Source organism: Mytilus trossulus, unplaced genomic scaffold (genome assembly GCF_036588685.1).
Source record: "Mytilus trossulus isolate FHL-02 unplaced genomic scaffold, PNRI_Mtr1.1.1.hap1 h1tg000050l__unscaffolded, whole genome shotgun sequence".
NCBI classification, from domain to species: Eukaryota; Metazoa; Mollusca; class Bivalvia; order Mytilida; family Mytilidae; genus Mytilus; species Mytilus trossulus.
Window position 1 is genome coordinate 1,267,420 of NW_026963292.1, and position 26,697 is coordinate 1,294,116.

Consider the following 26,697-nt stretch of genomic DNA (forward strand, 5'->3'; position numbering starts at 1 on the left):
ACATCATCAAGGGTCTGGATGGGGAATCTCCATGTCTGTATTACTAACTTTTAAGGCAATTTTGGGTCTTTATCCTTTACAAATAGTGTAAGGTATTCTCTATTAGAATTTAGCACCCTAATAGTTTTTAAGGCTTCTTTTTTCTATTCTTTATTTTTTCCTCATTTTTCTATATTATTGGTCCATTATTCCCTTTTTTGAAAACCGCCTTCCAAACCCTCATTATTGGCAAACATAACAATGTATTGAATAAAGAGATGAATGTTTTATCACAGACTGGATACACAACTAGATAACACAATCACTTGGTCAAATAAACTCTCATGTTATCAATGTAGACTACTTCAGTTTGTTCTGTTGCTTGACCATAGGACATTTCTTAACCTCATGGTTTTTCCCTTTCATAAATGTACTGAACATTATCAATGTTATCTGCAGGATGAAAGTTGATCTCTCAGGTCCTGTAGTCTGGAGGTTATTTTAATTCCTTTGAATTATAGATAGAATCACTTTACTGGTGGCCAGGTCATTTCAATTTCTGTATGTTTAGACTGAGGTACCCATTGGCAAAATGTGTTGAGCAGATCTGAAAAAAAATATTATCTGAAAATTATTGTTGTTTTGAAAGAATTCCAATTTAACTAACATAACACAGAACAGTTCAAAATTTTGGAATAAAGTTTAGATGTGCTAAGCATACCCCACTTGTAATTGTAATTATTAATAAAAAAAAAGTGTCTGACTGATTAGAAAAGTGGTACACAAGATGCTGATAAAATATGAAACACCTTGTGAAAATAGATTGACCATATTATTTGATTAATGAACTTAAAGACAAAGACAAGGTTGTAGCAATATAGCCATTGCATAGTAATATAGGTCGTTGATACCCATAATGAAATTCAGAATTCATTGATGAGTTATATTTTACCCAGAAATGTTAGTTGTAACTAAACTGCACAATTAACAAAAATAATTCTTTTTTAAATATGAATGCTAAATAAAGCAAACAGAATGAAGTCAAAATGTGGGCATAATGAAAACGGACATCGATATGGTGATTTAATTCAGGTTACAAAATCCTTCATCATCAATACAGATATTCCAAGTCAACTTATGCTCCCCATACTACACTGAATGTTTTCCCATCACACCCATTGATATTAATGCAAAATAAAAGTCAATTTATTTGAATTGAAAGTATCAAAATAATTGTCTCTAGATCATCATATATATAGAAAAAAACTTTCTGAGTACCCAAGTAAAGGAAATGTAAACAGGTTTTCCCTTGACCAGGCAAGGTCTTTAGGCTCATGCCTTATAAAATTGTTCTTTCAAATGAATTGCACATCACATTTATATATCTCAGTCTTATTAAACAGTTGTGACCTTGACGTGAAAAAAAATAACCAAGATTCTTTCCCTTCTGTTTATCTTTAACCCACAAAGGATTTATATTAAATGAATACAGAAAAATCCATTGATTATACTTAATTCAACAACATCAAAAATACTTGATTTCATCAATAAAAATAGTGTGTAACCTTAACATATCAAAATTTGTTGTAGAACTTACATTTTGGATCTTTCTGCCAAGCTTTTAACAAAGATTCTTTACTATCTACACCAGCTGCTACTAGCTCCTTCAATAATTTTTCTGTTCTTGGTTGCAATCTGAAAAGAATGTAATACATGTATATGCATAAAGATATTCAACATACATTGCATAGATATAAGAAGATCTAGATGTGGTAAGGGTGCCAATGAGACAACTCTACATCCAAGTCACAACTTGTAAAAGTAAACCATGTATGATTAATTCTGGACCATTCTTGTGGAATAATTTGCCAATATGCAAAACCTTTAGAAATATAATTCTTTCAAATACAAAATAACAGATCATTTATTGAAATCAACCTAGCTGAATAAATAATATTAAAAACTGATCATGTCATCATATTTATTTTTTCATCACATTTTATCAAGTTGTATTGAACATTTTTATCATACTTGACCTTTTATACTAATGTATGCAATGTATATGTTTGCATTTTGTTTGATTTTTCATGATGATGGCCTTGGGGAAGATTAGTTATATAGCTAACTGTGTAACCCTCTTAAAATAAAGTATTGTTGTTGTTGTTATTACCAATCAAACCAAAACATATCGAAGAGAACCTATAAATCAAACTTGGTATCAACTGGTTCAGAAGGCATTAGGCTTCCATGTAAAAGTTTCACTATAAGAAAGGGCAGGCAGAAGTTGCTCAAGCCTGTAATTCATAAATACATGGAGATAATAAAACTAAGCAGGGACCTAGTCTCTGGTAGATATTGTCCTTATCAAGTCTGCTTTCACAGTCCATTTGCCAAATTTCAAAATTAAAGGTAATATCTAGCTCATAAGAAATAGTTTTTAAGGGACTCAACTGTTAAATCTATGATATATTGTACAGTTAACTCTCGTTGTCTCGAACTCGTTTGACTCGAACTTTCAGATGAGTCGAAGTTTTCACGTGGTCCCGATCTTGATTCCATACAAAAGTATGTAATTCGACTCCTGATGAGTCGAAATGGGATGAGTCCAAATTTCGGTTGAGTCATACTAAATTTACGGTCCCAAGATTAACAAAAGCATTCAAAATTCATTTTTTATCTCGAACTAATACACATATGTCAAACCATAACCTCCGGGATTTAAATGGATTGAAGAGTTAATCTGACAATACACGTGTAATTAAATTTCCGGTCACTGACCACTGTATTGATTTATGACATGCTATTTCCATGAATGTTTACCTAAGATTATCTTTTATAGAATTTTATAAATAATTAGTGATACATTGTTAATGTTCATGAAAAAGTATTTAAAATGTGCACAAAACAATTAATTTGTGATTTACACTAATGAGCTTGGGTGTATATAAAGTGAGGATTATGGCTTCCATTGATGATCACCTAAAAACTACTCAAACGGCGTCTTCAATTTTGTTATATCTTCTTTTAAAAAGAAAGAGTGAGATAAAACAAAATGAATAGAAATCAAAATTTTCTTAAATCTCTTGTGTCCGAGAATAAACTATTTTGTAAGGTATACCCGACCTGAATTACGAAACTATCGGTTGGAAATTACTCTCTTGGAAAAGCTATAGCAATTGTTTAATTGAAACATTGAATAAGTAAAAGTAATGTCATTATAAATAAAAAAGACTGACATGCAAATACATCAATCTGATACTAGAATATCCATCCCCTTGCCATATTCACCTGGATTTATTTTAGCTTTACCAAGCTAAGCAAGAGTTGTGTCCCTTAGATTGTCGAACTTCCGGTGTTTGCTCGAGTCGAACTACGTGTATCTCGAAATATTTCTCTGGTCCGGCTGAATTGTACATAACGAGAGTTGACTGTATCTATATTTTTCATTTTTAAGTAATAAATTTGAGAGTCGACTGTATCTATATTTTTCATTCTTAAGTAATAAATTTGAACCATTTTAGAACTGAAAATCAAATGTATCCTTAAACTGTGTGATGGGTGCATATAAAACATAAGTTTAATATATGAAAATAACAGCAATTCTACTGGCTTGAGGAAAACATTTGGTTTCAGAAAATATGCATAAACAAAATAAATCCTTGCGAGATTATTCTTTTGATAAAATAAATTAATCATTGCTTATATCATGACCTATTAAACATATTTTTTCTAAAAAATTCCAGTGTTTATATGTTATTGTCATTGACGTAATTTTTATTTCATTTTGCAGATGTATTACAACTCTCTTTATACAAAAGCATAATTGATGTTTGAAAAGGTTGATTTTAAGAAACTTACTTTGCCCAAGATTTGACCATAGTTGATGGCGAGGACAGCAACATAGTAACATATTTCTTCATTCCTGGAACAACAGCTCCTTCAAGCAGAAATCTGGCAAACCACCGATATTTATCTAAATTAGCTGGGTATTCTAAATCAACACTGGGGACTTCCCAGCAACACCTACTAAACATGCTAGTCATGTGACATCTTATCTGGTCTTTTGATTTGTCATAAAATGGTGGAGGATCTTCTTGTGGTTTGGACAAAGTACAAAAACTTGGAGCATAAACTGGTAACCATTCTGATTCAATGGCACTGATACCTGGAAACATTAGCAAAAATTAGTAAAAGTTTAATTTAACAGCTTATTTTGTGATGTGTTTTGCAACTTTTGCGAACTGTTGTTCGTCATTTTCTTTTTTAGCCATGGCATTGTCAAGTTTATTTTCAACTTATGAGTTTAATGCCCTGTTGGTATTTTTCTCCTCTATTTAATAAAAGCCTTCCAGATTTAAATGCTATCATAAAAGAAACCCCTAAATTTAATTGGTTTTGAAACATACAGTGGATTTATATATTTTGTACAATTTGTGGACCTACAGATTTTTCCAATTTTAAAATGTTCAGAATTCTATACTTGTTTTAATGATGGAAAGACAAGATTCAAAATGAATGAACAGAATAGGCTAATATGTATTCAAATAGAAATAATTTGATATCAGCATCAAGGAAATGAATATTAAAAAGTACATCATATCATAGAAAAATATCTAACGGAACAAATCATATTATGTTATTAGGCTCTGCAAGGGCAATAGGCAATGCATTTTGTGTTCAAAAACATGTGTGACTTGAACCTGAATTGCAAATCCAAACATTTCATATAAGAAAATGCGTAGCTCTATGGTCCCCTACTGTTCTGCAGCTAGGCTGTAGGCTGGCCTAAAATATCTTTCTTTTTTGTTTTTTTAGTCAAATTGATGTATATTCAAAATATTCTTTCATTAATAATATGACAATACCTTTCATGTATAGTTTTGAGGTTTCTTCTATATGTTGGTAAACAATAAATTCTGGTTTCTGTTTGTATAATACTGAGAAAGGGTGAATAAATACTGGTTCATCTAATTCTGTACACTGTAACACAAAATAATCATTAGTTCAGATATTTTAAAATCATTTACACTATCATTGATACAGCCTAGATAGATTTTCTCATACAAAATGTCCACATTTTAAGAATGTAGTGTTTCAAGGTAGAATTCACATCAGGAACCTTTTTACGTCTTCAAAATGAAAGCGTGTGATTTGTAATTTACCTTTTTTCTGTAAGTGGTACCCCTAATTTGCTATTTTAACATATAATGTTTGTTTTGTTCACAATTTGCTTTAAAAAATAATGGAATTTAATGTGACTGACATACAAGTGAGAGGTTTAGCTAGCATAAAAACTAGGTTTAATCCACCATTTTTACATAAGGAAATGCCTCTACCAAGTCAGGAATATGACAGTTTTTTCCATTTGTTTAATATGTTTTATCTTTTGATTTTTCCATTTGATAAGGGACTTTCTAAATTTCTATAGAGTTCGGTATTTTTGTTATCTTACTTTTTACTTAATCCCAATCATTTAAAAAATGGCTCCAACAACAAAACATTATTCAAAATTCTAATTATAACTGTCGAAACAAATTTTTCTGAAAGTTATCAAATTTTCAGAATCCCAATGCTTGAAAGTAATCCATATAAAGCTGACCATTATAAGTCTTTCCATTTGGCTGGATATAATATAGGTATTTAATTTATATGTAAATGCTTGTTAATCACTTTAGATTTATATTATTTCCTTTGGGAGCAAAAAAGCTAATATAACAAAATGAAATTTCCTCAATTTAAATACCATCAACTGACCTGATAGGCATGTTTCCTTTTCTTTAAAGTTTCATCTGCATCCGGAGGAGGATCAGGGAATCTTCTGTAATGGTGAAGTTTAAATTAAAATACTGAATATTCATTTAATTTCTATGGTACCAATTTTTGTAGATTGAATTTTTTTTTTATTTGAATTGATGGTTTTGACCAATTTTATTCAATTAATTTTAAAAGATGTGGTATAATTATGATAAAAAGATCAAATAATGCTATTACAAACAGACTTCTAGTGGAGACCAAAACTAAATTCAATGTGTTACCTAGCAACATGATCTGCTAGTCCAGCAAGTATAATCTGTCGAATTAATTTGGCCTGGATATCTGATGGGGGTTTCAGTTTAGGGTCCAAACAAATATTGGCATCTGGTATCACCATATTAACTGCAAATATATATTAAAAAAAAATGTTTGTTATATTGCTAGAGTATACATTAGGCTTTCCATCAATTTAAGACATACATAGTGTAATAAGGTAACCACTCATAAAAGTTTTAGAGGCCTGCATACATATGAGAAGTGTTGTCTCACCCACCCATTGTGGTTAATTAAGTTTCCTTCCCTGGGTCACATGTATGTTATAATGAAACAGACACTTTTCTATGAAAATGTTTAAAAGCTCTCATTTGTAAACTAGTAGAGAAATAAATTACTCTTTATAAAAAATGTGGCTGATCATTGGCTGAGTTGAAAGCATCAAATAAATCTGCAAAACTCTTTTAAATGAGTAAACATGAAGTGTTTATAACCATCATGAATACAAATAATCTAGAATGTTTATGTCACTAGGTTGAAAACTGCAAGATGATTTGACTACACATTATTTAACATGTGAAACAGAAGCCAAGAATCCATACATTAGAAATTTTCTAAAAACTAGAACTGGTACTCATAGATACAAGTACTTTAATAGTAAAGCACCACTTTATGTGACAGGAGCAAAAAATACTGAATTTGGAAAAATGAAAATCTGTTCAAAATGATTTGAGAAAATTCTAAAAGAATCTGGTAAAACTCACATCACCAATTGAATAAACTACAATTCTCCTACCTGTATTTGTTAGCTGTGCTCTTAATTTCCTGACTTCTTTCATAGCTTTATATCGTAGTCCATGTTTCTGGCAGAACTCAATGGTACATCCCTGGTATTCAGCTGAACCAATGGCTTTAAGTAATACCATTAAGTCTCCAAGCAACATAGAATTGCCCTAAAAATATCAATGTTTTAAATCTGTTCTTATTTCTTTGCTATATGTACCTGGGATTTTTGTCTTTTTGTAGATAGTAGGTCTCCCTATGAATTAGTTGTCAAATCTTTGGTTTCTTTACATGGTAATATATCCTAAAGTGTTGGCCTGTGCAAGTAATACAAAAAGTTTGGGTTTTTTCAAACCATACATATTCAGCAATATTAATGTCTGTCTGTGTCATGACATGTCCCTAATTAAAATTATACTGTCAGATTTTTGGACTTCATTTCTTTTTTACATTTTTTCTCTCAACAAGTTTCTGTCAATTCATAATGTGTGTATACAGAAAAAAAACAATTACAGAAAGTTCATACACACTGCTGCCACTGATTGTTTGTCAGTCTGTTGCAAACCTTTTTTTTTTACAGAACTTCTGATTGTTAGAACAAAAGTTTGAAAATGCTCACATCTTTACTATTTTAACATGGTTAGTGCCTGGGATGGTGTATCCATGGAAAGTTCTCTTAATATGGGACACCTTTCTATAGAATCAATATTTACATCACATTAATCTTCATTCAAAAGATGAAAGCAATTACTTATAGACCTACTATCAGAATGTCGTCAGTTGGTCCTGGAGGTTTCAAATTGATTAATTTTAGCTGGCTATTCTGTGTAATTTTAAGTTCTAATCTTGAAGAATTTTACTTCATTCATCAAATGAATATCTATCCAAGATTCTATTTATTATTACAACATATAATGATCTTATTAACCTTAAAGTGGACTTTAAACTTAGTAAATGACTTACAGTTCCTGCCCACAATTTTTTCACTTGTGACATGTACTGTATTTGGCTTCTGAAATCATCTTGCTAAAAAGGAAAAATAACAAAAGTAACTTGACCAACCTTCATTAAGAATGTTTACACTAGGATCTACACCTTTTTCTCCTTTTCTGGTAAGATTTTGAACTCCTTATTTTCATATCCACTCTGTTTCTTTTATATTTGTTTTTCCTTCCTTTTTAAACATTTGTAGAAAGTTGTGTACTTTTTATGTGACGTCATCATACATGGTTGCCTTTTTTTTAAAAGTTACAATAGGTAACTCAGAAGAAATCAAAAACATTTAACATCATAATTAAATTTTGGCCAATCATTAGCTGAGAAGATTTTTTTGCTAGTAATGAGAAATATTTTTTCACATTGAATGCTCAGGGAATGTCAAAATAACACAAAAAATAGAGAAATATGTATTTCATTTTTAAAATAGAAATGATGATTGTGTTAGCTGTTTTTATTTGTGTAATGACTCATTTTGATAATATTGTAATATGCTAAAATTGAGAATGGAAATGAGCATTATGTTAAAGAGACAACAACCCTGACCAAAGAGCAGATAATACTCACTACCACAATGTAAAATAAATTTTGTGCAAATCTTTATGATTATCTCATTTTCCCAGATCATTCAATAAACAATCAAATACAAGATAACTCATTGTTAAACATATCTGTTTCCCTAGTGTTTACTCAGAGTTATAAACTTCATCTGTATTTTAACATCCCATGGAGACAAAGGAGTAGGGGCAATAAGGCCCTTATTTGGCCCAAAAAATATTGCAAATTTTAAAGTTATCATACATATTCTTTAATTACTGAAAACTTGTCTAAGGTAGAAGGCACTAAGAAAAACAAAACAAATTTGACATAGAACAAGTTACCATGGTAACAAATCATAACCTTTTTTGCATATTTTGTTAAATTTCGTGTTTTTCCTTGTTTTTTCATCAAATTTTAAGTATATTTTAGACTGAAAAAGTATGTGCGCACCCAAGAAACAACTTTATATTTGGTGAAATAATGCCAATAGTTATAATAAAGCTTTTGTTAAATTATTTTGTTGTTTCTCGGCTGCGCAGGATGTTTCCACAACGGAAATAAAGTCAGAAAACTGCATAAATTCTGTATTTTTCATCGTTTTTGCATAAACATTAAACATTTTTGCATTAAATAATTATGACGTCATCGGATAAAAATCTGAATGTTTTTCATTTATATTTCTTGACCCTATGCATTTCTAAACATTATGTGCCAATTTGAAATAGTTATCAAACATTTCATTTTCTTGGGCCAAAACTAGGCCTTAATGCCCCTACTCCTTTGTGTTTACGACAATAATATACATCATGATTTGACAGATCTTTTTGCAAATTTGTGAGAAAAAACTTATTGTTTCTACATCACTATAAACTTTTATCAGAAAGATTCTGTACTATTTGACCTACTAACCTCTTGGTCTGTATCTGGTGGTTTCTGTATCTCTATAAATACTTCCTGAACTGATAACCCTGCTACTATGGCAACCACATATGACAGAAGGTCATGTTGATGACCTAGAGCTAACATTTTAGCATATCTGGGAGACACTGGGAAGCACGCCATGACTTTGCCAAGTGGTGTGATTTTTGTAATTGGTGTTTTCTTTAAGTCTTTCATACGGACAGATTTTATTGGTTCTGTCAGAGCTCCAAGAGATACGAGTAAGGTCTCTGCTGCCTAGAAATATCATAAATAAAATCAATTATAACAATGCAAGATGACAATTTATTGTATAGCAATATAATATTTCCCACAGAACGTAACCAAAAGTTAGTGTGCAATAAATTCTAATAATGCACTAGTGCATTTATTGTTTGATTGTGAAATAGAACTTTCCGGAACAAAAGTATTTGCATGAAACACAGACTTCTGAGCATTTCAAAATGAAAAAAAGAAAGTTTGATTGATAGAAAAAGAAAACATGATCCTGTATATCAAATTTCTTTCATATATTTAATCCTAAACATGGACTGTCTAATTCAAAAAATTAATCTTTAAAAATTAAAGATATAAACATTTGTCATCAATTTTTTTTTTAGACGTTTAATTTGACTGTAAGTGGTATACAGCTTAATTTGACTGTACAATTTACTTAAGAATGGTATACTGCTATGTATATATGAATATGAGCTTTGACTTTGATGGAGAGTTGTCTCATTGGCACTCATACCACATTTTCTGATAACTAGTTATAATTTATGTGTATGATGTCAAGGCTGTTAGGTGCGAAATGAATATTTTCAATGATTATTAAGGAAAAAACAGAAAATCCATTGATCAATATTTACCTTCACTTGCTCATCATCAGGTGGTGTTGGAAAAGGAAAGTTTACAATTCTGTCTATATTCATGTACTGAAAAAATAAAATGAAGAATGACACTTCATGTAGAGTTCTGTATTAAGAGATATAAATGTACTGTTAATTCGAATAATTGTGAGGTTTATATTAATTAATTCAAATAATGTGACTGGGTGAGAATCACAATAAGAGGAATTTATATTCTGATAACTGAGACATAGACCTGTATGTTTTTATGAAATAACAATAACATATCTTGTATTTTTGTCTATTTTGAAAAATTGCAATAATAAATGCTCTCAACAATATATGTATTTTTTGTATCAATCTTGTACAAAATTTACAATCAATCTGTTTTGGTTCATTCTCTCCCCTTGTTTTTGGACACATAAGAAAACAATAGGCCACAGCCCAAGACATGATCAGCAGCATTGCTGATGACCTCTTTTCACTGGTAAATAGGGGTGTCAAAGTCGGCTGCTATAATATAGCACATAAATGATAATGAATTTATAAATATTAGAAACTAAATGTGTTAACTCTTGTAAGGCAAAGTTAACCTTGGATGGTTTAAGCTATTTGTTATTTTAGTCCCTTTTGGTCGTAATGCTCTAACTCAATAATTTATACATCTCCTGCCAGGTCCAAGAAATTTATAAAGTGTTATTATCATTTGGTAACTCTTTGCCAGTAAGAAAATATTTCATCAAAAAACTTTCTTTTAGAGCATAATAAATATCTATTTGCAAATATCTGAGGATTAATTGTACTTGACCAGTAAACTGACCTTCATTTGAAGTACAAGGTCATCAACAGGTCGTCTAATGATCTCAGCCAATGAAAACTTCTCAAAATCATCATTATACACAGCAGATGAATATAATCTACAAAGGGATAAAAAAGATTACATATAAAATATCTGGCTTTTTTCATAAATTTGTTTAGGAATGATTGCGCACATTGGCTGATAATTTCTATATACTGTCGATTCATTATTATTCGTTGGATTTTCATGGATTTTGTGGGTACAGGTGAACCACGAATTCAAATGTTCAGCAAATACATTTACTAAAGGCTTTATATAGAGATTGGCAAATTCACAAAATCAAACACCCATGAAGATGTAAGTTTTCCTAAATCCACAAAAATTAATACCTACCAAAATAAATGAATTCACAGTATATTAATCCATGATTTTGTTATATTTTGACAGAGTGATTCTATTAAGTCAATAAGACCTATTCTATAAAGAATTTTTTTTTTTTAGTTTTCTACAAGGACCTCTTTTAGCCATACTTCTTAATTTTCCAACAATCAAAATCATTGCTTTAACTACAATTCAGTAATTGATAACATACCTGTAACAGTGACCTGGTCCCGTACGACCTGCTCGTCCTGCTCTCTGATTACCTGAAGCTTTAGAAGTCCAGGTAATTTTAAAGGTAGATACACCTGTCACTTTATCATAAAACTTGGTCTTTACCTGTGAAAATAAAACAAAAAAAAGAAACTTAATGAGAAATATATAACTTTAATGAACAATGCATTAAAATTCAAAAATAATAGATTTTCTCCTGTATATTGCAAACGACCAACAGCAAAATCAAGGAGGCAGACTTTATAAACATTTTTTAACAAATTTGAATTCCACATTATGATGTCACATGTCAACAGAAGGACTTTATAAACCTATATTTCAATTTTTTTGATTCCATGTTTTTTTGTACCACTTTTTAATAAATAATGACCCCTCAAAAAAACATAGATGTTTGCCTTGTTTGTTTCTTGGTGTTAAACACCACTCTGAGCTACCTAGTCTATATCATGGCCGTCATGTTTCATTGTTTGAGAAAGCTAGAGTACCAAATAGGTAAACTACTTAATCTATTAAGCTGTCATAACTTTTAAAAGTCTATAGAACACACAACTCAAACTAATAGTTTTTTGATGATTAGAATGTGTGCTCTCTGATCTTTACAATGAATTAATAACTGAAAAAAGAATGTGCCCATATAACACTGATGCCCCACTCGCATTATCATTTTTTTATGTTCTGTGGACCGTGCAATTGGGGTCAAAAACTATAATTTGGCAATATAATTGAAAAAAAAATATCATAGGCACATGTGTTGGACTTTAACTTAATCAGAATTTACCTTGACCAAAAACTTTAAACCTGAAGAAGGACAGATGGATGAGCAGACAGACAAACGGACGAACGACCAGACTCACAGACCAGAAAACATAATGCCCTTCTCCTATTGTAGGTGGGGCATAAAAATAACAACTTTCTAATCTGATTATGTTAACAGCTCTAGCATGTCTAGAGATGCAGTGTATATGTCTTAACTGAAGATGGTTAACAATTTTTGAGAATTATTCACATAGATAAAACACTAATCTACATTAAACAAAATGAATTTTCTTTTTCTCACTAATAAATAGGTATCTAATCAAGAATTATATGTTTTTAAGTGAATTCTTGATTATCACACAACGAGAATAAAGAACTTGACATCCCATATTATCATTAGTTTGTAACTTCACAAGGTTATATATTTTAGAGTGTTTTGTATAAAATATTACCTTTCCTGTATCCACTACATATTTAATGTCAGGTATCGTAAGTGATGTTTCTGCTACATTGGTTGCCACAACACAAAGTCTGCAACCTTTTGGAGGAGGGTCAAATACCTAAAAATATACAATCAAGTATTTACTATCTCAAAATTGACCAACTGATTCAGAGTTTTTTCTGGATTTAACACAACATCTGAGACATTTTATTATCAATCATAATTACCAGTAGTATATTAGTTATCTTGATGTAATCAGGGGTGTACAGAATTTTACACCGTTGTTGAAAATTCATACACCCTGAGGCTCAGGGAAAAAAAATATTTTTAAATATTTTTTTTTTTTTTCTAACATTTTATTATGATTATTATTATTTTATTTTTTTTCTCTCTCTATTTCAGCAAAAAAAAAAATTGAAATTTTTGGCAAAATTTTATTTATCCGGGGATGAACCAGGGTGGGTGTTATTTACGCTGGGGTAATTAACCAATCAGATTTCAGTATTTTTGCTGCATAAGAGATAATATCTATTATCTAACACAACATAAAAATGCCTATATTTCCCTAATCAGTGTTAACTTTCAATCTTTAAACTCATTACCTAATTTGCTATGACTAATGTGTAACAAGGTAGTAATATACCAATCTTTCCAGTTCAGTAGGAAATTGTTTAATTCACGATTCAATTACTATCTCTGAAGATGAATTCTAATGAAATCTTATGTACTACTGGTAGAGTTGAAGCCTGATCTTTTATAACCAATTCATCACATATTTTAATTTTACAAACTGCTATTTTTACTTACCTTGCTCTGTTTTTCTTTTGAGAGCAATGAATATAATGGTAAAACATAAAGAGGTTCTGTGGTGCCACCTGTCTGTAAATCTTCACCAAGCTGAAAACAGATTAAAAAAGTTGTCAGTAAGAAGTTCTTTATTACAAACTTACATAGCTGCAAATGTATAAATGGTACAAGAAAAAAGCGTGTTTGATGTCCCACCTTAGTTCAAGGAAAAATAGAATCCCAATGAATAAACTGCTGATCCTTAATATAGAAGTTCGGATAAGTAAGCCTCATCTTTAAATCTCACATCAAGTGGTTAAAATAATGTGTTGACAACTCATTAATACTGTACCTGTGCATGTACATCTTCGTCATCACCCTCCGTAAAATGATCCTCTATTTCTTGATCTGAGTCATCAGCCTCTCTTTCAGCTTCTTCATCTACTGGCTCAATGGAATAGCTATAAATAACATTAAATTAAATCCTATAAAACACTGCCAAAAATTGACCTTACAAAATCATTTATAGTGTGTGTTGTACAGTATTTCTAGTGTGTAAATTTAAGGTTTGCAGGAAGTTATTTTATGTCTCAATGTAATATTATATATTCTTCTTTTAAAAATTCCAATAGGGAACATATATAACATTATTGTATTAATAAACTATATATTCATCAAAATATATCAAATAAATTGAAGCATTGCCCTAATATAAATTCTCTTTACGTTTTTATATGCTAGGAGTACATATTTCAAATCTGTAGGAAGGCATCTCTTTATAAGATTAAAGTTAAGTTAAACATTACAGTGTAACATGTGTTAGCCAACACACTGGGGAACCAGAAAAAATCTTGTTTTTTTTCAAGGTTTTTTCTGCATTGATAGGCATATTAAGGGACCATAAAAATGTGTCAGCTAAAGCAGGATGTTGGTATACTCAGGTGTCAGATTGTTACACTGTATATATATAAGAAATCCTACACATGAGGATATGGTACCATACTTACTTATCTAAATTTATCTTTGGAAGGATTTCAGTCTTGCTTTCTTTCTTTTTTCTCCTACTCTTCTTTGCCTTCTGTTCTGAAAACAGCAAAAACTAGATTTCATTGAGATGGGAGCCATCTCTTTGGGCCCCGCTGTCAATAATGTGGGGTAAATAAGTTGTATGGATAATCTGATATGAAGCATTATTTGGAAGTTATTACATAGTCTCACATGTGATTTTAATCTAAGATTTTAAGTTAAAACTGATAAATATTCTCAACTTACTTTCATAGTATAATAGTGATATGACTGCATGATGTGAACTCATTGTTGACTACTCTAAGGTGACTTCTGGATATATGGATTGATGTTTGAACAATGTTTAAAGATGCTGCCCAATTGATATTTGTCACATATTTTTAGAATTATGCCTTCAATATATTATGACCCACCAAGTATAAAGTATGAAATATTAACGGTTCTCGAGAGGTAAAGCGGACACAATTTGTTAAGAACAACGAACGGATGGACAGAGCAACGGACTGACCTTTGACCTAGGATGCATACATTATGACACATTTAATATATATGTTAAGTTGAAAATGTTTGTCAGGTATAAAGTATGAAATAATAACAGCTGTCCTCTCAAAATATAGTGTGGATCAAATTTGTTAGCGATGGACAGACCAACAGACAGACAGACCTTTGACCTAGGAAGTGGTACATACATCATGACACACCCTCTGGTGTTGGTTAAAATGGATGTCAAGTATAATATTTGAAATCATAATGGTTCTCAAGATATAGAGCGGACACAATCTTCACAACAGAACACAGGGTTGTCAACTGAAACCAAAGTTTTTTTGACGTTGACCTTTGACCTAGGAAGTTGTACATACATCATGACACACCCTCTGGTGGTGGTTAATATACATGTAAAGTATAAAGTATGAAATCATTATGGTTCTCTAGATATGGAGCGGACACGAAAGTGTTACGGACGGACGGACAGACGGACGGACAGACGGACGGACAGACAGACAGACGGACGGACGGACGGACGGACGGACGGACGGACAGACTGATCACTATAGGGCGACCCGCCTTTTCGGCGGGGCCCTAATTATTCATGATACATCAACTACATACTGTATGTACTATATTTTGTATTTTTATGTTTTAGCTAGATTCTACTTGTGATCAAGAAATAAATTAAATACCAGAACAAATTTGATTTTTTTTACTTCAAAATGTTGGTATCAGTCACATATTGTAACACGCTCTTTCCTCTTGTTTCCAGTAAATAGGAATACTAAGTTAATTAGTTACTACTTTGTATATTCCATGATACAATATGGGAACTTGATATGGTACACAGCAAAATAGTTTCTCTATGCATGCTGATTTTTATTGTACATCAAACCTTCCCCTGCATTAAACAGCAAGGCAGTATATCTCACTAAAACGTAGATGACTCTGTCTAATTATCTCCCTTGACAGATGTAATTATTTGCTCCCTATCATGAGTTATGACAAGGTTCTTTTCTCAATAGCTATGTTTTGGGCACACATTTTCTTCCAAGGACATCATGGTCATTAACTTTGGACCAGGGTTATTTTACAAAAATGTATGACTATATGAAAAGCATCGTGATGACACATTTTCCTGATGAATTTTAAATGTGATGAAATTGAACGCATAAAGAGGATGATTAGTAAATATGTTACACTTATATCTATACAATGCTTGCAATTCAGTGTAAGCCAAGGCTCCCTATTGAAGATCATACATTGACCTTAAATGGCTTACTTTTATAAATTCAGACTTGGATGAAGAGTTGTCTCATTGGCACTCATACCACATCTTCTTCCTCGCGAATATGTATCACTTGGATCTTTTCTTATTCAACCACCTCAAGTAAATTAGAAAATCGCGAAATTAAATAGCCGCGGAGTGGTCTAGAAATGACCAAAGGCGAAATTAAGTATCCACGAAAATAAGTTGGTTTACAGTAAGCTATTTAAATAAAAGATAGTCTAGTTGAATATTTTAATACTTACCACTTTTGCCTTCAAAAGGGAAGGTTTGACGTAACTTCTTACATAAGGTGTGTACTTCTTGTTGCCCAGTTACAAACACCAACATCCCTCCCTCAGGTAATGTTCTGTGGATCTTACACACCTACAAAACAAAATGAAACTAAGATCAACAAACTAGAGGCTCAAATGAGCTTTTATTACGAACAGATCTATTCAAAACATGGACTTTATCAAATACCAGCACTATGAAATTGTGTTCTCAAGAGACAGAATATTTTTTGAATAAAAAACAGCCATGTTTATAGATAGCCCTTGGTGATCAACCACTTTTCTTAAACATACCATTAAATATTTACAGCCTATTGCATTGGGTGTGTAGGTAAAGGTAACATGTTTGGTTAGCTTGCTTTCTAGCTGAACCGTAAAGTCAATATTAGGTTATGCAAGATACCTTTATGAGTCCAAATAATTGTTAGAATTTCCAATATGATTTACCTTTTTGAATGCCTCTCCAAGATAGTCTTCCAGTGGTGTTCTCTTGTTAAAATGTATTGTAACAGGAAACTGCCTAGACTCTACCTGTCATAATAAAAAAAACTTAGTATATCAACATTGTATATTACTACTGTAACTGTAATTATATTTCAATATTTGTATTACATATATTTTAAAAAAATAAGAAAATAGCTAATGTAAATTCAGAAATAATTGCATGCATTCACCATTGTGATTTTGCCATTATAGACAAATAAGCAATTAAAATATTTTTTCGATATTCAGAAAACTCTTGTTTGATTCATATACAAAATTTCAAAATGCGAGTTTTAATTATTGCAATTATAACCCTGTCCCATTTTTCTGAATATTAAAAACATTGCAATAATTCTGAATTCACAGTATAAATGGTGCTTTATTCATGTTCCTTCTACTTTTTGTGATATTTTACCTTCCAGTATCGGGAGTAAATCTTAATCAACAAACATTATGTATCTTAAACTTTTGTGATAAAATCATATTATCTCTAAAATTTGGAAAACCAAATTTGCAACCCATCAGGGACATACACTTCGAAAAGCAGGTTTTCACTAGAGCAAAATGTAACTTGGATTGTTAACCAGGGACTAAACTTAACTGTTTTTCTCTAGGGGCCAGCTGGGCCCCTAAGATATTTTTTGCAGGGGCCCGCTTAAAATTTTAGGAGCCCACTAATATTTATACTAAAATAAAACAAAACTGAAAATTATTTAGTATATACTTACTAACAGTGTTCCAGCTTAAATCTCAGGGCAGAAGGGTGCTAGTTTTCTGAAAGGGCACTTTAGCGCAAGAACCGGTATTGTAAGGATACTTTGTATAAATTACCTTGAATATTGCTAGCTATAGGCTCAGCTGGAGAACATTATTTGTATTTAAACCTTATTCAGAAATTAATATGTTCTTGATATTGGTTCCAGTCAGATTTTTTTTATCAAATTATCATACCATGAAGCAAAGCAAATCATTTTGATGTTTATGTTAACAAACTTGTACATTTGTTAAGTGCTCCTACGTAAGGAGGATCGTTCATACAAAAAGTAAAACAGGAAGTAGTCTTCATATATATGCTCAAATACAAACTTCTTTGATTCTTCTTTAAATGTATGTTCTTGGTATGAAACAAAACAGTTTTTCTAATGAAGCCTTATTGTGAAATCCTACTTGTAGTCTTGAAAATGTTTTCTGTGGTAACCATTATAATATTTGAATTATTGCCACCAGAAATGTATCATAAGATTTGACAATATTTATTTTAGGTTGTTTCCTAACAAAATTATCTCCCTTCAAATTTTCAACTTCCTGTTGACCTTTAGACAATATGGCTCTTTCTTTGAACATTAAATATTATCTCAATCCAAGCCATCCTCTAATAATGTTGATCAAAATATATTTTTCAATAAGTTTTAAATGAAGATTGGAAATCAAACTAGATATAGGGATTTTTATTTACGAGATTTTAAATTTCGTTTTTTATTAAATATTTTTGTAAAAAGCGATTCAGGAACAAGTTACCGTTATATATATATGCAACATCGTGACTCCGGATTGAAAACATAGCTATTCGACTGGGTTCAGTTATTAGTAATAACCTACTGGTTTTCGGAAATACTCTATATTTCTATATCGCTTTGATAAGACAAACATGTTTCCTTTTGGGAACAGTCTTTGTTAATATCGCGGGGGAAAGGGTACAAATGGGATTTACTTCAATTTTTTTACAGTCGCCAGCTGGGCGACCATGATGACTAAATATATTCGCCCAGCCGAAAATCTGGTCGCCTCGGGCGCCCGGGCAAGCGTTAAGTTTAGTCCCTGTTAACCTGTAAACCTGACAGGAGTAAAAATTGAAATCTTAAGGTTCTACTGTTCCCTTCACTTGAAAATACTGACCTTTACAACAGGTGGTTCTATTTTAAACAATCTTCTGTTTTCTGTAAAATCTTCAACTCTCAAGGTTGCAGACATGATGATTAACTTCAGTCTATTTCCTTGCTGAAATCATGATATAACATTAGAGAAATCAGTAAATAATTACAATGTCTATAGATATCAACCATCATCTAGGTAAATCTGTAAATTTCACATAATAGTTCATGGTTTGCACATATTTTTCTGTATTGCCACACTGAATCATCACCTATTTGTAGAAATGGTATCATATTTAGTGTTTCAAGTTCCATTGGTTCATCAATGTTGCAAACATACGAATTGCTTTGTTCACACCTGTATAACAAGCCATACAAGTCAACAAAACAACAATAAATCTACTATATTGAGAACTCTCTTGGTTTTATTATTCAATTTTATTGTTTTGACAAATATCTGTATGTCTATAACTTGATTGGGTTTCAGGAACATGTTTTTTTTTGTCAATACGATTTTTTAGGTTTACCAGAATGGAATTATTATTTGCTTATCAGTGATGGATACATTTAACTTTTTGCTCTTGACTAACATATGTGTTTCTTACATTGTCTTAATTTCAAAATTACAAAATCAAATATGCTGATAGGATAAATTTTCAAGCAATTTCATAATAATCTCTAATTAATCAGTTTAATTCAAATGATGATACACCAATCAATCCTACCTTATTTCTAAGTGGTACAATCCTAGATAACAGACCAATCAAAATGTCTGTATACACGCTCCTTTCATGGGCCTCATCAATAATCACTACACTGTATTTTGTCAATAGAAAGTCCTTAAACATAAAAAAATAATAATTACTGTTTGTTTTGTTTTTTTAACTTTTCTTTATAAACTTGACTTCATATCAACTAATAAAGAATTATAATTATCAGATCACTACTGTACTCATTTCCACACTAGAGGACCAGGATATGTTTACCTTTCCAGAGTATCTGAGATCACACCCATTTTTTTGGTGGGGTTCAAAAGGCTCAGAGTTGTTTTCATTGAAGTGTTTTGTGAACTTGTCTTTTCATATATTTCTTGATATGGTGTTGTCAGTTTTTCTTGATGTACAAATTTGTATCTTTGGCCTCTTTTGTATAATATATTGACCAAGAGTTGTTCATGAACAATTGAGTCAAACTCTATTTTCGATGGAATTCTATGTAGCTTTAGTTTTCTGTTATGTTTGTTGATATGTATCTTTTTACTCCTTGTGAATTTCTTATCTAGTTTTAGATTGCCTCTTTTCATCATGCTGTTTTTTCTTAGCATAAACAAACATTTAAGGTAATGTAAACCAAAATATTATACTCTAAGTTCAATGTATCATTAGTTGTCATTTTGATAATAGCCATTGTCAACTTTATCATGTTTATTAAAATTTACTTCTTTATAAATGAATAAAAAAAACAATTAGTTCTAAAGGTCAATCAAGTTTTACAGAAAAGATAATTAACAAATAGAGAATGGAATTTGGAAATATGCCAAGAGACAACAACCCGTTACCCCACAATAGTTGAAGACCATCAACATTTGTTTTTCAAAATTATAATGAATATTGCTGTTTTTATTACTTTTCAGATTTCCTTTCAGTTTTTAAAATTGCTATCTTGAAATAAGGAGTGACAGTTTAGCCAAATGTCTTCTGTGTACAAACCTTTTGGACTTCTTTCAGAAGAACACCATCAGTCATAAACTTGATTTTTGTGTCTGGTGTTACATTGCCTTCATATCTAATTTGGTATGATACTTCTCTGTAAAATAAAATAGTGTCATAAATGTTATAAGTGATTTTCCTCATGAGACAACAAAGTCAGCAATTAACCTGCTTGTTTGGAAAAACTTTTTTGATGGTGTCTCCTGCTAACTGTAAGAATTGATCTATAGCATGCAATGACAAAAATGGTATTCATTCTATCATGTAGTGATAAAATCTGTATTTCTTCTTTTAATACATTAATTTCAGATATGTACCTCTCTTGAAACAAATCCATAGATTTTCGTTACAGAAATAAGGCTTTTGATTAATAGGTGACTAACATACCTCTCAGTTAGATTTAACTCTTTAGCCACTCTGTTAGACATACTAATGGCTGCCACTCTTCTAGGTTCTGTCACAGCTATAATACCATTAGTGCTGGAATAATACAAAAGTTCAGTAATCTGATGCACAAACAAATTGTTGCATTGGTTTATAAACAAAGATTGATGAAAGGTAAACATAAATGAGATAGGAATCCAACAATACATTCAATCAAAATACATATTTTGTGTTGTTAATCAACTAACTTGACCACTCTCTCACAGTGACAACTCACTTTTATCTACAAGCAAAATAAATTGTTGACAAAAAATTTTAGCAAATGAGAGAAGAAACTATACATTAATGATTCTAGGTTCATTTTTATATTATTCTCTGCTTATTAGTAAGGTTTGGTTTAATTTCAGATAATCAATGCTGTCATGAATTTTTGTCTCTAATATTTAATTAACTGTGCATTTGTATTCAGATATCGCAGATCAAATTTATTCGTTCATTGTGCTATCATACATTTTTTGATTGAGTTAAGTCTGCCAATTGATATTTTATCGTATGTTTTTCTATGTTGTGATGTTATGCTATTGTTTCAGAAAAAGGGAGAAGGTTTGGATCAAATTAAAACGTTTAATCCCGCTGCAAATGTTTGCACCTGTCCTAAGTCAGGAATCTGATGTACAGTAGTTGTCGGTTGTTTATGTAATATATACGTGTTTCTCGTTTTGTTTATATAGATTAGACCGTTGGTTTTCCCGTTTGAATGGTTTTACACTAGTAATTTTGGCACCCTTTATAGCTTGTTGTTCAGTGTGAGCCAAGGCTCCGTATTGAAGGCCGTACTTTAACCTATAATGATTTACTTTTTAAATTGTTATTTGTATAGAGAGTTGTCTCATTGGCACTCACACCACATCTTCCTATATCTATGTAAATGTTACAAAATCCTATTACATGTCAGTGACTAAAATATTTTAATAGATTGACCAAGGTGATTGCGATATAGCCCCTTCTCCTCCAGTGCTGTTTAACAAAATTACTTACTGTGCATATCCAGCTTCATACAGGAATTGTGGAACCTGAGTTGTCTTTCCTGATCCTGTCTCACCACAAATTATTGTTACCATGTTATCATTGATGGTTTCCATAACAGACTGTTCCTCTGACAAGATTGGTAATTTCAATCTTGATTCCTGTAAAATTTTAAATTTTATAATTGTCTCAATTATTACAAATGAAATATATACATATTTTAAACGTGAGGCTTGATGTGCACTTTAAATATTTTAATGAAACAGTCGAGGTGTTGGGATCACACTGGACAAAAACACCATACCAAAAGATACAATGGAACAATAAGTTTCACTAAAGATAAACCTCATCCTTCTTTTTATAAGATCTGTGAAAGGACCATGTTCCTACCGTGGGTCATAATCCAGCATGGCTGTCTTTTAGCTTGATGTCACTAACACAAAATTTAGAGGAAAGCATCAAATTTGACCAATGAAAAACTGAGATCAAAGCAATCCACACAATGATTATAATAAAGTTATCAACCATCTGGGGAAAATCTAAATTGTCATGGATGAACATTAGAAAATATGTATCTAAATACCTGCATTTCAGGTAATCTTTGAACAGGTATATTAACAGCTGGCTTCTTATCCATTTTATCTTTACTTGTGTCATTATCTGTGGTACTTTTATCTTTCAATACTGACTTTTCTTTTAATTCTGAGGTTTCAGCTTTCTTTTCATTTTGTATTTTTGCATTAGTCTCTGTTTCCATGGGAACATTGTTTTTGTCCTCAATATCACATCCACTATCCTCTGTTTGACCTTGGACTTGACTTTGTTCATCAGAATCACTTTCTTCATCAGTGGACATATCGGATGTATGAACAGAACTATCAGACTCATTGCCATCATCTGACTCATTAACGTTCATTTGTATGGACTTCTTTTTCCCTTTGGCAACACTGTTAATTTCACCAGCATCCATTTTCTTTTCATTCAGCTTCCTGCATTTAAAATTAAAAACAATAATTTCTACCATGAATACATGAATAACTAGCAGCTGTCAGAGTGACAGCAAACCAGATTTACCTGCAGAGGTCAAACCTGAAGAGTTGGGCAAGTATGAACACAGTATTAAAGCTTAAAACCGCTCAGAATTTGAATTGTGATTGAATATTTGACACAACATATGTTTGTGACCAAAATTATTTCTGGTAAACAATTTTTTTTCCACCTTCATCCCAATTACTTGTTTAGGACATATAGCCTTCAGTTTAGGACATGACTAGCAGATATGTTTGTTTCTGGACTCTTGATGATCAACTTGTTTGTTCTTATTTTATACTTACTTCAAAAAGACTTCTGAACATATCATGCATATGTAAAAGATAAATTTTAGTTTCATGAATCGTATTTTTATGAAAAGTGAATTTCTAACATTAGAACCAGTTATGTTACCTCTTAAACTTCCCTGTCTGCATCTCTGCTACACTGGCAAACTGTTTAAGTTCTTCAGTACTGGCTTGAACTTTAGATAGAGAATCTAACAATTCAGCTCTCTACAGTTAAGAAATGTGATTAAGGTTTTATCAACTAAAAAATGTATGTTGGAATTTTACCCAAAAATAAAGCAAATAATTTCATTTAATAAACATGTTAAAGAAGTATGAATCCTTCATCATCTGGAGACAATAAACTACAAAATTTTATGAAAGTTTAATAACGGTTGACAATAAATAATAGACACTACGCAACCACATGTCCTTATTTTGTATACTGTAAATTCAAAATTTAGAAATAATCTGCGCATTCATAATTGAAAATCACTGATTCCTGGTAAAAAATGAATGGGATTGCAAAATAGTTCTGAATAAATCAGAACTTTCTGAATTTATGAATGCTATTTTTTATCGTAAACATTAAACTATGACTTTCCCTTTATAAGTATTCACACTTTTTTCAGATTGGCGAAGATTTAGAGCTTGACCTGCAGACACTTGCATCTAGTTATCTTTGAGGTTTTTGTCATTGGGTTATTGATATATGAACAAAACATATCCTTCAATTCATGTTTATAATTTAATACTTGTATCAGACTTACTTGAGTTTTTTTCTTCTTTCTCTCCAGCACTTGTTGCAACCTTTTTCTTTCTTTTTTCGACAGCTGTTTAACTTTCTTTGTTGTCTGGATGAGAGTTTTTGATTTACGTTTTTCTGAAGGAAGAACCAATATATTGCTTTCATCATCCTTAATTGATGCTTCTATTTCTGGATCAAGTTTTATCTATAAAAAAGCAACAAAGGCAAAACTTTAAAGCATCTATATGACATGTATAAAACAAGTGAAACTCTGAGCTACTGTTCACAGGTGATACTCCGCCCAAATAAATGAAATATTGGTACCAATGCATTCATTTGTAAAATTGTATAACATTTTCTAAATGTTGCAATTAAAATGAAGTTATTAAACATGTCAAATAACTGGTAATAAGAAAGCACTGACTAATTCGCCTTACTTTATTTACAACAAACTGATAATTAATCAAACACCTATCTGTTTGCAATGGTTTGACGATAATATCTTTACCAACGATTCAATAGTTATAAAAACATGATTTAGGAGGACCACCTATTGGGCTTTTCAATGATTGTATGTTTACAGGGACATCCTGATGGCCTTCCTATATAGTATAACTTGCACACAGTGTTTAGAAATGGACTTTGGCTATTTTTAGAACAAATGAGCACATACATGTATTTATATTATTTGAAGAAACTTTTCCCAAAGAACTATACGTCTACATCATTATATTTGGTATAAGCTATGGTCAAAACATGTCCAAGAATTCATTAATATTCTAGGCAAGATATATCTTCATTATCATTAAAAAAAAATTCAACCCCTCTTTTTTAATTCCAAATATGAATTTTTCCACTTTTATTAAAGTTAAAAAATCGATAATTTTTTTTTTTTACAGTGCTCAGTAAATTGACCCCTTGTCTTAGAGACAGTCCGATACCCTTCATTTGGGGGGTTGTTTCGAACTGTTAAATATTAATTAAAAAGCAACTTTGGACAGTCAATGATTTTTCTTCATCTTCTTTTAGAAAGAGTCTGACTCTTCTTGATTGTATAATGACTCTTGCTTGTAAAATCAATATGCCTTTCCTCCTTATGATTATCAGAACCATCAGTAACTATTTACAGTAATTATTATTTACAAATTTAAACTATATACATCTGGGATCTAAGGAGTTTTAGCTACAAAAAGTCCCTGTCCAGGCCTCTCGAAGATGGTAAGGCTGGCATTGAATCCTTCTGGTGTAGCTTATGTTGTGGCTTTTCAGTAATATGTTCCGTACCCAGCTGGTTTACCTTGGGAAGGAGTACCTGTACTCATCTTTTAGATTAGGATGTTAGTGTATGCACCAGTATTGCTGTGACATCCTTTAGTCTGTGAATCTCCTGGTTTGTAGTAGTTTGATGGGTCAATATCTACCAATCTATTGTGCATCTTGTAGGCCAGGGTGAAGCAGTCTAGGCAGCAGAGATATTAAAGAGGCTCACATCTGAGTCTCTCAATTAAAGAGCTGACAAAACCTGGTGATACATCTTGGTATTCAATGAACACGAACCTAGCTGCCCTCCTCAGCACTTGTTCTAAATCTGTTCAAGATTTTGATGGTTGGGGTCTCATACAGAGGAAGCGTATTTCAAGAGTTACATGTATGGTGATGTAGGCAATTGGCTTTGACTTCTGGTTTACACCAATTTGTGGCAGGATGGATAGGAGAGCGATTTAGAATGAAATGATATCATATTTTTCATGTATTAGAAATCTGACATAGATTAAGAACCTGTCATTCAGGCAGGTAAACAGAAAAATATGTATCCAGATAATTTTAATACAGGAAGGGGTCTTTAGGTCGGAAGCAAGTTAACTCGTACCAACGGAAACTCGTACCATGTTAATGTTAACTCGTACCAAAAAAGTTAACTCGTACCACTGGGTAGTTGTACCACTGCAAACTCGTACCATCAAAAATATATTAAAAATTACGAATCTTTTATGGTATTTTTTTTAAACTTAATAACTTAATAAAACTAATGGTAAATTACTTGAATTTTATACTGGATTTTAAAAGACAAAAATACGAATGTTTTTCTAAAAGCTTTATTTTTTAAGCTGATCTTTCAAAGTAGTCATATTCCAGAAGAAAGTAAAAAGCTTTAACTGTACCTTAAGTTGAATATCTATATCCAAATTATCCTTATACTATGTAAAACTGTTTTTATATGCATCTCTTGTTTAGTCTGCTAAAATTTATAAAAAGCTTACTTTCTTTTCACCAGATCGGTCTACAACTGTATTATTGTGTTGCCTTGCTTTCCAGTTAAATCCGCCTTTTCTTTTACCCATTTTAATATTGTATTGCACTACACGTGTTTTAGTGACCGTACAACATCTATCCGGTTTTCCTTTATTTGGTACGCACATAAAATAGTTCTGCACTCGATTTCTATAAATATACGGTTTTATTATTTAAAATGAAATGAAATTAATTGGCAGTCGTTAAAATAATGTATGATGCATAGAAAAAAGGAGAATGAAAAAATTTCCTAGTAAATTCTCTAAAAAATGGATCGTCTATATTCATACATTTTAACGGAAGTAAA

The 26,697-nt window shown here is 31.3% G+C and overlaps 1 protein-coding gene across 1 annotated transcript; it reads right to left on the reverse strand.

Annotated features, from left to right (window-relative positions):
* On the reverse strand, positions 1-26,615 carry LOC134699299 (probable ATP-dependent RNA helicase DHX37). Its single transcript, XM_063560907.1, has 28 exons — positions 26,360-26,615; positions 24,121-24,303; positions 23,478-23,578; positions 22,618-23,023; positions 22,047-22,195; positions 21,012-21,104; positions 20,625-20,721; positions 19,641-19,754; positions 18,941-19,042; positions 17,009-17,092; positions 16,531-16,655; positions 16,363-16,373; positions 14,494-14,569; positions 13,851-13,947; positions 13,508-13,597; positions 12,711-12,818; positions 11,483-11,607; positions 10,912-11,008; positions 10,113-10,178; positions 9,235-9,501; positions 7,753-7,815; positions 6,803-6,959; positions 6,015-6,135; positions 5,734-5,797; positions 4,845-4,959; positions 3,838-4,144; positions 1,577-1,674; positions 1-586 (listed from the first exon to the last, which is right to left on the reverse strand). The coding sequence occupies exons 1-28, from the start codon at positions 26,516-26,518 to the stop codon at positions 507-509; spliced, it is 3,555 nt and encodes a 1,184-aa protein (XP_063416977.1). The 5' UTR covers positions 26,519-26,615; the 3' UTR covers positions 1-506.
* Positions 26,616-26,697: the final 82 nt, after the last annotated feature.